The 16420-nt window shown below is 47.7% G+C and overlaps 1 protein-coding gene across 1 annotated transcript in view; it reads right to left on the reverse strand.

The window, feature by feature from the left end:
- The window catches only part of Plxna4 (plexin A4), a 450775-nt gene that overhangs the window by 51695 nt on the left and 382660 nt on the right, over window positions 1-16420 (reverse strand). The window contains exons 11-13 of the mRNA XM_059257015.1: window positions 9076-9172; window positions 8591-8781; window positions 3944-4095 (exon numbers count right to left, since the gene is read on the reverse strand). Coding sequence (XP_059112998.1) covers window positions 3944-4095; window positions 8591-8781; window positions 9076-9172 — 440 coding nt within the window. The remainder of the gene's footprint in view (window positions 1-3943; window positions 4096-8590; window positions 8782-9075; window positions 9173-16420) is intronic.

Consider the following 16420-nt stretch of genomic DNA (forward strand, 5'->3'; position numbering starts at 1 on the left):
TCAACTTGGTTTTCAGTGTAGTCTGCCACACTAGCATTCGAAAGCATCTATTGCGGCTAAATCTACTCATCTTTTCCTTTTTTATTTCTACATTGTGAGTCCTGTGGAGTTTGTTTGGCTAGTTGGTTTTGGTACAGTTTTATCTTTTGTAGTGCTGGGGATCAAACCAGGGCCTAGTACATGTCATATGAGCACCCTGTCACGGAGCCACATCCCCAACCCTGTAGTTCTATGTCTTCTGTTTCTTAAACAGAAGTGCTGAGGAAAGGTTCTGTTCTCATTCTCTCTCTCTCTCTCTCTCTCTCTCTCTCTCTCTCTCTCTCTCTCTCTCTCTCTCTCTCTCCTCTCTCTCTCTCTCTCTCTCTCTCTCTCTCTCTCTCTCTCTCTGTCTCTGTGTGTGTGTGTGTGTGTGTGTGTGTGTGTGTGTGTGTGTTTCTGTATAGACACCATAATAAACTCATGTTTGGTGTGAGGAAAAGACAGATGGACTCCGGCTTTTCTTTCACAAATTTAATTAGAAGCCGTATTCTTCTTGGTCCCCTGTGTATGTGCATGTATGTGCATGTATGATACCTTGACTCTGTGCCTGTCTGTGATTCTGAGGTGTTGGATGAATTACAATGCCTTGACTTACAAGATTCCAGCTTTATAATGGCATGAAAGTGACATGTAAGTCTGTCAACTCTTCTCTACAGTTTTGTACTTTGAATTTTATCTTTTCTTGAGCTAACCACGTGTTCTATGATACTCTCTGTGATGCTGGCCAGTGGCAGAAAGCTTCAGGTCCCCATGAGCCAGGGACCACAAGAAGAAACAACGTTGGTAGCTGCTTAAGAATCTATAACACAGTTTCATCTCATGTTGTTTCAAGTTAGAAAGGGTTTATCTAGACATAGTACCAAGGGCTGGAAATGCATCTCAGTGATAGAATACTTGTCCAGCATACAGAGGGTTCTGGATTCAGTCCCCATCATGTCCAAAAGAGATAAGGTTGCGGAACATCTGTACAATAACTTTTTGAACTGATGAATTCCCTACATTTAGACATATCATTGTTTCTGAGTTGTTTCTATTAGAAACAAAGCTGAGATAAGCATTGTTAAATATGAATTTTTGCAAGTCTGGTTGTTTAGAGAATTTCTAGAAGCCTATTAGCTAGACTTAAAGACTGTGTGTGGGTGGGGAGGTGGAGTGTGATATTGGGGATTGAACCTGGGGTCAAGTGTTCTACCACTGAGCTACATCTCAGCTTCCTTTTTCTTTTTCTTTCTTGATTTTGAGACAGTCTCACTAAGCTGCCTAGGCTAACCTTAAACTCACTTTAGCCCAGGCAGGACTTGAGCATGAGACTCTCAAGTAGCTGGAGTTACAGGCCTGTCCTTAAAGTGCCAGCTAAACCATTTTTTCTGTTTTTCTTTTTAGTTCTTTTCAGAGAGGGAGGGAGAGAGCACACTGTATGATTTTATGTATATGATATATGTGTGTGATGCATGCAAATGAGTGTTTGGATGGATATGCAAGGCCAGAGCAGGGCAATGCGGGTTTCACCCTATTACTCTCACCTTATTGCCTTGACAGGGTCCATCACTGAACCGGAAGCTGACCCTTTCAGTTGGGTGAGCTCCCAGGAGCTGTCCGTCTCTATCCCTCAGTGCTGGTGTTACAGGCACATGCAGCCATGTGGAGCTTCCAGCTAAGACTTTTTAAATCCATGTGTCCAAATATGTTCCTGAAAGTTTGTCCCAGGTTTCCTCCCACCACAAGGAAATGAGCCAGTTGTATCGGGGGCTTATTTTTATATTCATTTTTGTTTTTTATTGAGATAGTATCTCATGTAGCCCAGGCTAGCCTCAAACTCACTATGCAGTTGAGGATGACTGATCCTGAACTTCTGACCTTCCTGTCTTTACCCATCTAATCCTGGGATTACATCTGGTTTATGCACTGCTGGGGATTGAACTCTGGGCTTCCTGTGAGCTAGACAAGCACTCTACCCACTGAGCTCCATCTTTGGCCTCTGGAGCATTAACTTTTTAAAAATGTTCTCCATTGCAGTCATTTACATTTCATTTTTCATAGGAGTTCTTGGTTCTTTGTGCATCTCGTGAATTATACATACATGCTCTTTGCTCATTTTGTGATAACTGCCTTTTATTTATAAAGCCTCTTTATCGGTTAAGAAAAAGGTATCTATTAACTGTGATGGGTACAACCATATCCCCAGCTTTTCGTTCACTTTTGAATTTTTCTTACACTGATTTCTGGTGTATAAGTTTTTGAGTTTTATATACTCAAACCCCTAATCTTTTCTTTATGTTTTACTTTTCAACTCATGCTTGAAACATCTTCCCCTTCATGAAATCAAATGAATTTGCACCTGCATTTTCTTCTAATCTTTCAGCTTCATTTTTGTACCCCTAACTCTTTAATCTACACGGAATTTATTTGGGTGTATAATGTGAACTGAGGATCTGATATTATTATTCTCCTGGCATTACCCAGCACCGTTTACTGAAGGATCTTGCCTTTCCTTGTTGATTTGAACTGTCACCTTCATCACACACTAAATTCCGGCATGTCAGGATTCTTGCCCTGAGCATTCTATATCACTCCATGGATCTAACTGATACCGCAGCACTTTAATCATCTGGCTTTATAATAACACTGTCGAGGCCTGGTCCATGGTTGGGGGATGTTAAGCTTCCCCACATCATGCTGTATCAGCAGCAATTGGTTTTGCTTTGATTTCAGAAAATTGTAGGAGCCCCAGATAGATGTTTGGGTCACTAAGTGGTGTTAGATGAGGGGGATGATTCCAAGCCACAGTGGGATCTTCTGCATTCTACCCACTACAAGTGCCCTGGGGATGCCCTGATGGGAGTCAGGAAGAATGACACACGCAGCATCTCTGTGGTTCTCAATCATTCAGTCCAGCAAGCAGAAGGGCAGGGCACTGCCAGGCCTAAGGGATGGCCTGCCAGCAGCCCACATCTAATGCTCATAGGACCATGGATAAGGTTATAGTCTGGGTGAGACAGGATAGAATACAGACTCCACTGTGCTGGCAAACACATTCCCTAGTTGGGTTTGCTGGACTGGAAAGCAGTGTTTACTTATTTACAAGACAGTGTGCGGCTCACTGGATCTCCTCCACTAGGTGGGTTAAGGGTCAAGGTCATCTGTTGAATGACCCTTTTGCGCATGGTTTGCAAAGAGAAAAATTAGCCAAAGAGCCCAGAATAGTATGAGATTTCATTTTCAGCCTCCACAGAGGATAGCCCAGGGCTAGCTTATCTGTGGGGAAGCTCATGGGGAGTTAGAGGCAATAGAGGGAATTGAATTCACACTCCCTGGCAGACTTTAATTTGGCTCTTTCTCACCTCTTCCTCTCCTACCCCAAGTAGTCAGCAGCCACGTTCCTCCTCCCCGCCCCATTTTCCTATCCTAGTCTCTAGCTCCCTAGCATGGCGTCTCAGTAGTACAGAAGGCAGAAAGCTGAGGGTGACCCTGTAGACACCCTAAAATGTTAGTTGCATTCTACCCCCCTCCCTAACTGGGCTCTGAGTTTACCATTAACCAGCCAGTTCTTAATCTGCAAGTCCCAACTTTGAAACATTTGAGCCTTGATATGGCACCATCAGTGGAAAATTTTATACCAGGAAACTTTATTTGGTGATTATTTAAAATACTATATAAAGTCATCTTTGGGCTATGTGTATAAGTTGTATATAACACACAAATGAATTTTGTTAGATTGAGGGCCCATCCCCAGGATATCTCACTATGTGTATGCAAACATTCTAAAGTCTGAATAATAAAAAAAATCCCCACTCCACAATACTTCCGGTTCCAAGTAGAGTGGATAATGGGCGTCTCAAGCCTGTGCTGCCATGTCTGCCTGCCCCCCTGAGCTGCCTCCATATCTCAGGTGGCTCTCACTTACTGTTCTGCAGGGATGTAGCCATCCACCAATGGGCTGCATTCCACACCAGCCACCTTGACATGTGAAGCAATGTCCCGGAATTCCAGACCCAGGTTCTCCCCTCGGATGGTGACCTTGGTGCCCCCTTCCCGAGGGCCTGTCACTGGAATGATCTGCAGAGAGGAACAGAAGTGATCCTTCAGGCCTCAAGAAGCATCACCACCTACTTGCTGAAGAGGCCAGAGTGGGCGTGGCCTTTTATGCTTCTGGGCACAGTTCCTTAAGCAGGTCCAGGAGGTGTGTGGCTATCAATGGGTGGTATCCTTGGGCAAAGAGGTCTGTGTTTCTCTGTGCCCTGAGGGACACACGTTCAGAGCTCCTGGTCTATCTTCCCATCTCATAGAGAAAGAGAATATGACTGCAGTGTTGCCACATACTCCAGAGAAAATCAGGATAGACTTGTGGCATACAATACAACCCTCTTAACCACCCAGAACCACCTGCATCTAGGACTACCCCACCCACTTCCAACATCAAATGTCCAGTCTCCGTAGTCGCCGGTTGTTTCTCTTCACTGAAAGGCCAAGGCACTTGTCATGCTACTTTCATGATAATCGCTATTCAGGTTGAGTTCCCCATTCTCCCACCCAGCCCCTCTCTTGACCTTAAGTCTCCAAGAGCAAGATGTGTCTCTAGTTCCTCCTGCCTGCCTTTCTTGTCAATGGTAGCATGCTGTTACAGCCAAGCCAACTCACTAATCTCTCTTCAGAGCATCTGGCATACTATTTACCTTCCTTGTTGGCTTGGCTTGTCATGAACAAGGTTTCAATTTAGATATTTACCCTGGTATACTGGTCCAAGGGACTGTCCTTCCCTCCAGAGATGTCACCGTAGATGTTAGAGCTCATAATTAGAATGTAGAGACTTCTCAACCAGGACCTGGCTTGCTTTGAGGTAGGGGCCACGGACAGTGAATGTCATCTAATTGTTACTTCCCACAATAAAACTGTTCCTGGTTCTCAGAGCACCTGCACCTGAAGTGAGGTCCCTGAGAGAGAAGCTAAATGGCAAGAGTCTTTAGTTCTTTCCTGAATGTTCCACGACCCCATTCTCTAAGGGTTACATATAGAGCCCTGTCCTGGATGGCTGGTAAAGTTGGAGGAACCAAAGGCACTGGACTGGGTTGCTCTAGTGGCAGCTTTTCTGGAGGGAGACTGTTCACTAACTGAAGCTTAGCAACTTCCTTCTTATTACATATCCCTTTGTAGACACACATGTTTGTGAGTAAGCATGCTGTGGCGTAAGAATTTATATGAGCACATTCCCATCATAGTAGAAAACAGCTGCACCTGGAGAAATGGGCCCATTTCTGCTGTGTGAGGTGCGCAGATGTGTGGAAGGTAAGCAGAGAGTGCTTAGGTACTCCCCCAATGCTCGCCCAGATGGTGGGTTCCCAGTGCACTTGGTGGGGGAGGGGCACTACATGAAGTTCCAGCCCTGGCTTGTCATCCTGTAAGAGGGGTTTTATCTTTGGATCAGTCCATGGTCCCCTGGAGGGCTGATGCCAGGTTGGAGTCAGTAAGCAGCCCCCACCCTAGGGAGATTTGTTTAATTTGTCACCTCTTTCCAGTGATTTTCCTGGATTCAAGCCAAGAGAAAGCAAATCCAGCTGATAGGTTTCAACGTACTGTGAGTCACCATGTGCCACAGCCCCGGGGATAGCTTAGCTGTTAACAGCATGAGGGTTAGTGGTTTCACAGAAGTGCAGGACTGTGGAAGGACTGGGAAGGAGAGATAGGGATGTGGGAAAGCGGGCTAAAGGACATTTGCCTGCCCCCACCCAGCCCTTCATCCTGGAAGTCTCCACAGAGAACAGAGTGAAGTGGGGGCTCAGAAGAAGTCCCAGTTTTGATATTACCATCACCAGGAATGCTGAAGGTGAAGGGTCTCAGGTGAGGGATGCATTTTGACGGCCACCCTGAGGTGGCTGAGGGGGTTCCCTCATAATAGCCAACACTGTTTCTGCTCAGACCCATCCTAGTGGCACAGTCTGTAAGGAGTGAATGTCCTGTCACTGTGTGAAGGAGAACATAAATCCAGGACTTGGGGGATTTGGGAGGCATCACTGTTTTCTCTATACTCCAGTTATTGTAGCTGACACTACTCTCTACCAGGGAGAGGAAGAGAAGAACCCTGGTGCTGTGGGATGGTCTGTATGTCAAGTGTGTTGCTGATTGGTCAGTAAATAAATCACTGATTGGCCATTGGCTAGGCAGGAAGTATAGGCGGGACAAGGAAAAGAATTCTGGGAAGTGGAAGGCTGAGAGAGAGACACTGCCAGCCGCCATCAGGACAAGGAAGATGTAAGGTACCAGTAAGCCATGAGCCATGTGGCAAAGTAAAGATTAATAGAAATGGGCTAAATATAAGAGTAAGAGCTAGACAATAACAGGCCTGAGCTAATGGCCAAGCAGTTTAAATAATGTAAGAGTCTGTGTGTTTATTTTATAAGTGGGCTCTGGGACTGGTGGGACTTGGTGGCGGGAGCTGGAGAGAAATTCTCCAGCTACACCCTGGCCTTCACAGGTGGGGTCCTAACTATGCCCCTCCCTCCAGTTCACAGGTGGGGTCCTAACTATGCCCCTCCCTCCAGTTCACAGGTGGAGTCCTAACTATGGCCCTCCCTCCAATTCATAGGCAGAGGTCCTAACTATGGCCCTCCCTCCAATTCATAGGCGGAGGTCCTAACTAATCTCATGACTTAGTTACGTTTCTTGTTGCTATGACCAAATACCTGAGAGAAGCAGCTTAATGGGGAAAATGATTTATTTTGGCTCATGGTTATGGGATTTTGATCTATCTTGGTGGAGAAGGCATCGCAGGGGTCTTGGTCCCTGGTGGCAGGAGCATGTGGCAGCTGCTAGTTGTATGGTATTACCCATGAAGCAGAGAATTCAGAAGGAAGTTGTGCTCTAATGCTTATCTTCCAGGGACCCATGTCCCCCTGCTTGGTTCCACCTCCTAAAAGGTCTATAATCTCCTAAAACATAACTACCACCTGGGGACCAAGTGTCCAAACACATGAGCCTGTGAAAGACATTTCATATTCAAACCACGATATTCCAGTACCTCAAATGTGACTTTAGGTAGTGATAAGTCTTTACAGAGACCATTAAGCATAAAGGAGGCCATTAGTATGGGTTTTAACCCAGTGTGAGCATGGTGCTATAACAAAAAAAAAAAAAAAAAAAAAAACCAGCCAGGCACCTGGAGACATAGAGAGGGACATGGGGGAGCACAGTTGACATCTAACCAGTTCCTCCTTCGGAAGCAACCAATCCTGCCAACACCTTGATCTTGGACGCCTACCTCCAGGATAGTGATACTGCAAGCTACATGGTTTATGATGCTTGGTTACAAAACCTCAGGAGCCCAATGTAACAGGGCTTCCATGCTGACTAACCAGGGCTGTGAAGGGAATGTGCAGACTCCAGAGCACTTCACACATACATAGTCTAGGACCACGGTCATCATTGCTCAATATGGAATTCAGGGAACATTAGTAAAACTGAGCAAAGCTGGGTGTGTCCTCCTGATGGACAGAAGCAGATACAGCTACTCACTTCCTTCTCTTTTCCCTCTTCTCCAGCTACCTCATTACTATAATCAGCATCCTCCATGGCAGAGAGGTACTAAACACCTACTGTGTGCTAGGCCCCGTTCCTGAGGTGATGGGAGGATTATATTAGATGTGATCCTAATGTTGGAGAATAGTCAAAAGGAGACATGCATTTCTCTTCCTACTTAAGAAGAGAGCAAGGATCTCAAGCCCGGTGGAAGAATACCTTAGGTGGGCACCCGTGTCAGAAGTATGGAATGGGGACAGGAGACAGAACGGTCCATATAAACCCCAGGGGCTGCTGTTCTCTAGTTAGGCACCTTTGGTAGTGATTTTAATGGTGCTGAACAAGATGGAGGCGGCTGATGAGCTTCCCAAGAGTGCTACAGAAGGTGAGGAAGCTGACGGTATGCCTCCAAGCCAATCCCTGAGCTCCGCTATGGGACAGCAGGTGCTTATACTCACTGCAGAGGTGAGGCATGCTGATACAGCCCTGCACAGACCCAGCTCTGTCCCTACTAGCTGAGTACTTTGCTCTGCGCTGCTCCTTCCTATTCTGCACAGTTAGACTCCTGAACTGCATCCAGATCTGTTTCCGATTCTACAGCTTAGGTCTTATTGGGGTAAGTTCTGAAGTCTCTCTGCTGTGGTTTCTCACTGCTCAACAGAGCTGGGCTCTGGCACCTGGACCCAGTGCAACCATCACTATTGGCCAACTTCTAGTGAGACTGCTGTTGATGAAGCTTCACAGTCTTGTCACTGAGGTGTCTGGACACAGAGGGAGGGGGCAATAAAACTCCAATAGGGCAGCGGAGCCCCTTTCTGTCCCCTGGGTGAAGGAAAGATCTCTGAACTAAGCCTAAGCTTCCATCTATGGAAGAAAATCTATGAAGGAAAATGAGGATATGCCTGACCAGTCAGAGCACCCAAGTCTACCCAGTGAATAGGGGATGACCAAAGCCAGGCATTGTCTTGAGAGCCTTGGTCCCTGGCAGGCTATAGCATGGCTTGGCAGCCTGGCATGAGCTCCAGGCTAGGCAGTGGCTTACCTCTGTGATCCGAGGGTTGGTGCACTTGCTGTTGGCACCTGACAGTTCCAGCCACCGGCTCTCGTGGGCAGGACAGTGCTGGCGCAGGGTGCACTGGCCTGGGCTCTGACACCAGCCACACTCAAAATCTGGGTCAGCTTTGAGGCACAGCCCACAGCTCTCACGCATGGCCCCACACTTGTAGAGGTAAACTGTGGAAGACATGGACAAGAGGCACTTTGGGATGGGGAGAGGATGAGCATGGCTACAGGGAAACTGTCCCACTCCTGGGCCACGACAGTGCAGAGACCAGGGTCAAGAAATGACAGGGAAAAGTGGATAGAGAAGAGCTAGGCTGTGAAGGAAAGACTCAAAGCCCAAGGGGGATTGACAGGTGCTGGGAGGTAGGGATGAGGTGACCTCCCAAGAATGCAGTGCTGCCCTTCTCTCCCCTACCACACTCCCGCTCCTCCCTGCCTTCTCTACCAGCCTTAGCCTCTCCATACCTTTATTCTGAGCTGGGTTGTCAATGTTGAAGTGTCCGTTCCACACGACTGTCAACTCCACCGGCAGGTTGTTGATCTCCATCCCTTCATAGGAGTACTGCAGCCAGATTGAGGGGGGCGAGGAAAGAGCAAAAAAAACTGTTACAAAGATCTCTAGGAAGACCTGAGTGCTTACTTAGCCTGGGGCCCCATAGAACACACAGGAATAAGGACTAGCCAAGATATATATATATATATATATATATATATATATATATATATATATATACACATATATATATATACATACACACACTGTGCATGTATATATGTATATATACTGTGCATATATATATGTATATATATTCTTGAATACACATATACATGTGTATGGTCAGATGGAGGAGCACAGGGGCCAGATGATGATGCAGAGAGTGGGGCTAAGCCTCAAGAGCATGCCTCTGCAGTGACACTACCTGTGCAGCAGTCTACCTAAACAGCAACATATCTGTGCAACAGTACATGTGTGGGGGCCAGTTCAAGAAACAGACCACAATAGTCAATGCAGAGACTCATAACTGGTCAACGTGCTGAAAATAAGTGATTGTGTTATCAACTCCCATGTCCAGGGGAAACCCACCCAGGCCAGGGAATATAAGAGGAGGCCGAAAGAGTAGAGGAGCCAGAGGATGGGGAGGAGTGCTGTGAGACGATGCTGTGTTCTGGACAAGGTATGGCTTGTCACTCATGAACGCACAGCAGCTTGGTCACCTACACAAGACAGGCACAAAGTAAAGTCAGCCCAACTAGAGCACAGACGGGTGAGGAACTCACATGGCCTCACCTACTGAGCAACTGGCAGTTAATGGCTGATGGCAAGGAATTGTTCTTTGGGATATGGCTACTGGTAAGTTGCCCACACTCTAGCAGATAGCCCTGTACTCTTATAAATATGGATATCACTAAAGGAGCTTGGTAGGTTACTGAAAAAAAAAAAAAGAAGAGGAGGAGGAAGAGATGTTTTGGGAAGTGGATATGTGGGGCAAATTACGGGGAGAGTTAGAGGGGGAAACTGGAAGCAGGGTTGATATGATCATATTTCACTGTATACATGTATGGAATTCTCAAAAGGAAAAAAAGAAACAAATTGGATGAGCTGCTCATCACAGTCAAGGGTCTCAAAGAGGAGCACAAGGAAGAGTCGTGTTCTGCCCTGAATTCCCAGGGAACTCTGGTCACTAGGCCCTGCCAGGCTGCACCTATACAGGGAACTAACTCTCTATTCCAGAAAGCATTCAGTGCAGGTCATCTCTTTTTCCAAGGGCCTGGAATGGTACCACTGACCACCAGGCAGAGGGAATGGGTAGCAATGACTAGGAATGAAGAGGTGATGCTCTGAGGGGACAATTGGCTGAGGAGAAGAGAGATCCCAGAGAATCTTTAGGGAAAGGTGGGAAATCCTGCCCCTGGCCCCCCTTACCCATTGCTGCCAAGACAAGCCTGGGAGTCTAAGTAAGATTCAAATGCATTCACAGCCCCAATTTCCCACCATACTGTTACACTGCTATACTGAAATAATGAAGAACACCCCTGCACAGAGCTCATCATTCAGATCCTGTGCCTTCTCTCCTCAGGACCTACTATTCTGAGCAAGGGTGAATCCTGAGTAAGAGACGGTGGTGGATAGAGGGAAGAGGATGCTGACTTAGAGATGCCGGATGCAGCAAGAAGGCTCCACGTGTGGCAGCAGGCATCCATGCTCTGCTTCTGACTGCAGTTACTGGTCAGTGAAGAGAGAAGCAGTGAGCAGAGAGAACTCAGCTTGCTATGGACAGCAGTGCTAATCAGTACCTGGTGCTTTTCTTATTATACTGGCAGACTTGCCTGCCACAGGGGGTGGGACGGAAGAATGGAATTGTGACAGGTTTTCTGTACAGGAGGGGCTGAGGACTGGCATTTTGTTGAAAAGATTCATCCACTGGGCTTGGTTAGAAGTTCGACTTGCAAATTTGATAGGCTCTTTTCAGCCCAGAGCCAAGGTTTGGGGGGTCTGAACTGTTGTGGGTGTGGGTGGATATCAAGGGACCTTCTCCGAGCTAACTGCAGTACTTCCAGCAAGCAGGAGGGGGAAACAGCCACAGACAGTGGACATGCTCGCCTGGAGAGAACCTCGGGGGCTGGAATCCAAGCCTCTCTCACTGGGCAAGAGTAGATCCGCTGCTTGTTGTAGAAGCTTCTAAAGTCCAAGGAATTACCCAGGCCTCTGAGTTACAGAATAAACCACATTGTGAGTGTGCTGGGGGTTCTAGATAATATAATGAGCAGCCTCTGTGATCAGCCTTCTTCAGGCTTTATCCTAACATTCAAACGTTTTAATTCCCTTCTTCCTAGCAGCATAAACCCAGCCCAGCCAGAAACACTGGACATTTTCCCCAGTAGGGAGATGCTCCCAGCACACTGTTCATCCTCTCACTCAGCAGATCTGTGACTGACACCTGCTGGGTACAGAGAGTAGAGCAAAGGCTCCTTTGCTCCGCCGAAATGACAGTAGAGGCTTTGGTTCAGTACAGCTGTGTCCCCCAAATCTGAGAAGTAGACTGAAGAGCCCCAATAGATGCCTGAAACCTCAGATAGCATCTAACTCTATGCTGTTTTTATTTTGCACATGCATACCAATGATGTAGGCATAATTCAGGTACAATATGAGATTGACAATAAAAAGCATGCTGGAGAGATGGCTCAGCAGTTAAGAGCACTGGCTGCTCTTCCAGAGGTCCTGAGTTCAATTCCCGGCAACCACATGGTGACTCACAGCCATCTATCATGGGATTCAATGCCCTCCTCTTGCATGCAGGTATATATGCAGAGCACTCATACATAAAAATACAAATAAAAGTTTTAAAAATGTCTTTAAAAAAAGTAGAGCCGGGCGGTGGTGGCACACGCCTTTAATCCCAGCACTTGGGAGGCAGAGGCAGGCGGATCTCTGTGAGTTCGAGGCCAGCCTGGACTACCAAGTGAGTTCCAGGAAAGGCGCAAAGCTACACAGAGAAACCCTGTCTCGAAAAACCAAAAAAAAAAAAAAAAAAAAAAAGTAGAACAATTACAACACACTGTAAAATTATGTGCATATTCCCATCTTTCCTCCTCTCTAACAAACTAGTAAATTTGTATCAGCCAACTTGATAACCAAGAGCTTACATAGTGGCCTATACCTTCAACCCAACAAGAAGTAGGAGGACCTCTGTGAACTTGAGGCCAGCCTGGTCTACATATGGGTTTCAGGCCATCCAAGGCTACATGGTGAGACCTTGTCTCAATAAACTAAAAATGAAAAACAGCATGATAACCAAGTTGTCTATTAATTAACCAATAGTCAGGTAGCATGTATGGGATGGATACACTGGACAACGACACGGCTCATTTCTGCTCCGAAGGAAAAAAAGAGGGGAGGGAGTCCCATGGAAAAAATGTTTCTGGGATAATTTTTGATTGTGGTTGACCATGGGTTACTATGAAAAGTAAAATTATAGTTGCGGGAAGGCAACTTAATCACCTCCCAGGGACCAAGCTATGTCTTAGTCAGGTTGGGTGTTGTTTAACAGTTTCCTCTGAGATTGAAACACTGCATTCTGCAGGGAAGCTGTTTAAGCAGGGAGGTAATCAACTCAGAACAGCATCAGGAAGTCCCTGAAACTAACTAGATTTGTTGGGCCCTCCTCCCCGAGTAAGCAATAAAACTGCAAAGATTCTCTGACCAGCCAAGTTGTGAGGACTCTGAGACCAGAGCAGCTGCATGGAAGAAGCAGAGACTGACAGACCTGCCTGGAAGAGGTTTAGACCAACCTCATGCACCTGGAGAAGATACTCTCCAACCTGCTGAGCTAACTTCAGGCTGTGCAGTGGGCTCCAGGTTCCCAGCTTTTGTGAGCTGTTACGCATGCTGGAGTGAGCTTTGGTGATTCAGCTGTCTTTGAGTCATTTCTGCTCCTTGGAGTAACCCTTCACCCATATTCCTGTGAGTAAAACCCAATAAAACGCATTGGTTCACCAAAATGGACTTTGGTGGTATCTATATGTTGGATATTTCATGGGCTCCCTATCTGGGGTAAGGTGACATGTATGTTGTCATCTCCCCAGGAAAAGTTTTGTCACACAATATTGGGTCACCCCAAGTTAACTCACTCCAGCCTCTGGGAGTGGACATCAGAATGAGGAGTGAGGTCCAAAACCCAGGGCCCTCCCCCAGAAGTGGCTAATTCCATTGTCTGGAGATGGGGGATGTTTGGAAAGAGTTTTTCTGTGGTTCTGGTGTTGACCAAAAGTGAAGAACCCTGCCAGAAGTAGGGAGTCAGGGGCTGCCCAGAAGAGGGAGGAGAATGTAGGAGAAGGCACCCTCCCTTACGTGAGAGAAGGCAGTGGGGCTCTTGCCGGCCTCTTTCCTGGTTTCCTCCTCCCTCCTTCAGGCCTACAGACCCCTGAGGGTGAGATGAGGAAGGGTAGGTCACCTGTTCCACCCAAGGCTGAGCACCAACTGAGCACCTAGCAGCACTGGACATCCACAGACTTGGACTTTGGGTGGGTGCTGGCGTGACTAAGTCAGGCTCGAAGCCCAGCTTCTGTTCCTCAAGCCTCCTCTAGCCAGGACCCAATGTGGGAACGGCAGGTGTTGACTGGAGTGGAGTTAGCTCATGTCAGTGAAATCTTCAGGCCCTTCTCAGGATGGTTCTGAAATGGCCCAGGAAGGAAGGCAAGGAATTCTTACTATGTATGTAAGTGTTTGCCTGTGTGTGCAAACATGATTACATGTATGTATGTGTATGTGTCTGTCTGTCTATTGTCTGTCTGTCTGTCTGTCTGTCTGTCTCTCTCTGGTTTACACACACATGGGGGGGGCACATGAACATGAGCAAATGACCAAGTTTTGGGTCCCTCATTTAGAAAGTGGGAATTAAGGAACAGCCCATACCTTTGATGATTACCACGTGGCCTGAAGATAATACATACAGAGCTCTGAGCACAGCGTCTGTCACCTGCTCTGAGCCCCCAAAGAGTGCTGTGTGTTTTAATCTGCGTGTATACACCTGGGGATGCTCTGTGAAACTCTATTTGTGCTGCCTGTGTTTATATTTATGGAGACTAATAATAACAGCCATGAACTGAGTGTTTATGTGCCAGACACTTGGTACATATGGAGCTGTATGCATGCGAGAATGCTTATGTGTTCTGATGCATGCACATGTTTGTGTGCCTTTTCCTTTTGAAGAAAATTGAAAAACAAAAGGCTATGATGATCAAATATGCTGGGCAGGGCTTTTTCTTTCTCTCTCCTATTTTCTGAGGTTGCAACTGGGAAATACTATGGACATCATTAACCCAGGTGCCCCCACCAGCCCTGAGCCTCTAGGGAAGTCGGCGTGTTCTGGAGATCTGCCCTCTCTAGATGACCTGCACATAGGACACAGTAGGAACTCTCTGTGTGTCCCTAAGCTGGGCAGCTTGGACCACTGGCTCCCATCCTCCTGCCCTCCCTCACTCTGCCCCACTTAGCATTTATATAGCTCTCTGTAATCAGTGGCAGTTTGTCTGAGCAAAGTTCAGAGCTGTGTAGGACACAGAACGCGGCGACAGGAGAGGTTACAGGCTCCTGAAGGCCAGGAGGTTAAGTGTCTCAATCAAGGCTGGCAGACCCCCATCCCCCTAGTTGATGACTTCTCCGTCACCTTGGGGGTGTATGACCCCCAGCTTCCTCTCCTTGTAAGGCAGAGGAGACCTCTGCATGGAATTATTCCTGCCTCTGAGTACTCCCTTGTCCTGAGTACTGCGGCATTCTGCTACTTGAACAAACAAGCCAGAAAACCACGAGAGTACATCAGGACTTGGTTGGGGCACTGTGTCTATTTCCAGAGCTCTGGCCGGCTTCGTGCCCTCCTTCCCTCTTGGACCAGCACTGCGGTGGGCCGGTGCCCTTTGCGGCCCACTCATGCTCGTGACCGCCAGCCTGAGAGGAGGTGGCAGGCTCTATTATTAGCAGCACTTGACATTTTCCTGGAGCCTTGGTCTAAAGTAGGCCATGCATCCCCACAGCGGCTCCCTCAGTGGCTGCCTACAACCGGCCCCTCTGCTCCTCCCACTGTCCCCAGGAGCTATAGCCACTGTCCCCAGGCCTGTCCCCAAATAGTGGTTCTGGAAGTGATCCCATCTGCCTACAGAGGCCAGAGGCATGCCCACACGGGGCTTGTTTTTCATGTCCCCACATTTCTCTGCTCTTCTCAGACATCTTTGTCACTAATTCTCTTTGCCAACTGGACTCACTCCCTCTCCCCATCCCATGTTACTTAGGGATTTAGGGAAAGCAAACAATCCCTTCCACACGCTCTGCCCAGAGGCCCATCACAACTGGTCCCAGGGACAACACAAAGCAGGGAATAAAGTAGTTCCATGGCTGGGCTTTGCCCACCTTTTCAGTACAGGGTGTGCTGGTGAAACTGAATTCGAGTTCCAAATTTGCATCTTAGAAGCTGTGAGCCCAGGGGAAAGCCACTGCCCTCTCGGGGTTTCAGAGTCCCATATTAACAGAATCCAGGAGATACTTCCCAGCTCTGTTTTGGTACCATGGCACCCTGTTTCTAGAACTCTGGGAGTGGGGTTTGCCCAGATTAAGGAAGCTACATGACATCTGGGCTGAGATCCACATTACCCTGGGATCTACCTGACACCCCCTCTAGGCCTTCCAAAGTGAGGCTCCTGGGGGAAGTCAGGGCTGAGCCCCCCTGAAGGGTGGGGCTCCAGGGGGTCTAGTTGGGACAGGGGACTCCTCTTGAATCTACTTTGAAGTTACCCCTCCTACTGTCTCAATGACAGTCGGTCACCCTTCTTACTATCTCAGAGACTTAAAACTCTCCCATCGCTAGGGTTGTTAAAGTGAAAAACGTCATGTGGGCAAAGGTGGCTGAGGTTCTGTGAGAACCCCCGAGGCCCCAGAACCTCACCTCTAGTTAGAGCTAGGCCTGGCTGAGGACAGAGCAGTGGAAACCTCTGCAGCTCTTAAAGGGCCCACCCACCACTGTCCTTGGTGGTTGGTCAGAGCCTTGGCTTCTGTATCCAGCCCGTCACAAGGCTCCACATCTTCCGGAAGTAGATCTAGAAGTGTCTGGGGCCTAGAGTTCAGAAGCGTAGAGGCCTGGGCCTGCAGCAGAAGCATAGGTAACCATAGGACTTGAAGAGCTGGGTTTCCAGATGAGAGGGTCCCCATGGGAGCTGTGTCACTTTTGAGTCCTTAAACCCCAAACTGAGATTCAGACAGAGAAGACAGATCCCCACCCTGTCTTGTCCTGTCCCCACTCACGCTGACTGGCTGCTAGCA

The sequence above is a fragment of the Peromyscus eremicus genome, chromosome 3 (assembly GCF_949786415.1).
Source record: "Peromyscus eremicus chromosome 3, PerEre_H2_v1, whole genome shotgun sequence".
Taxonomy (NCBI): domain Eukaryota; kingdom Metazoa; phylum Chordata; class Mammalia; order Rodentia; family Cricetidae; genus Peromyscus; species Peromyscus eremicus.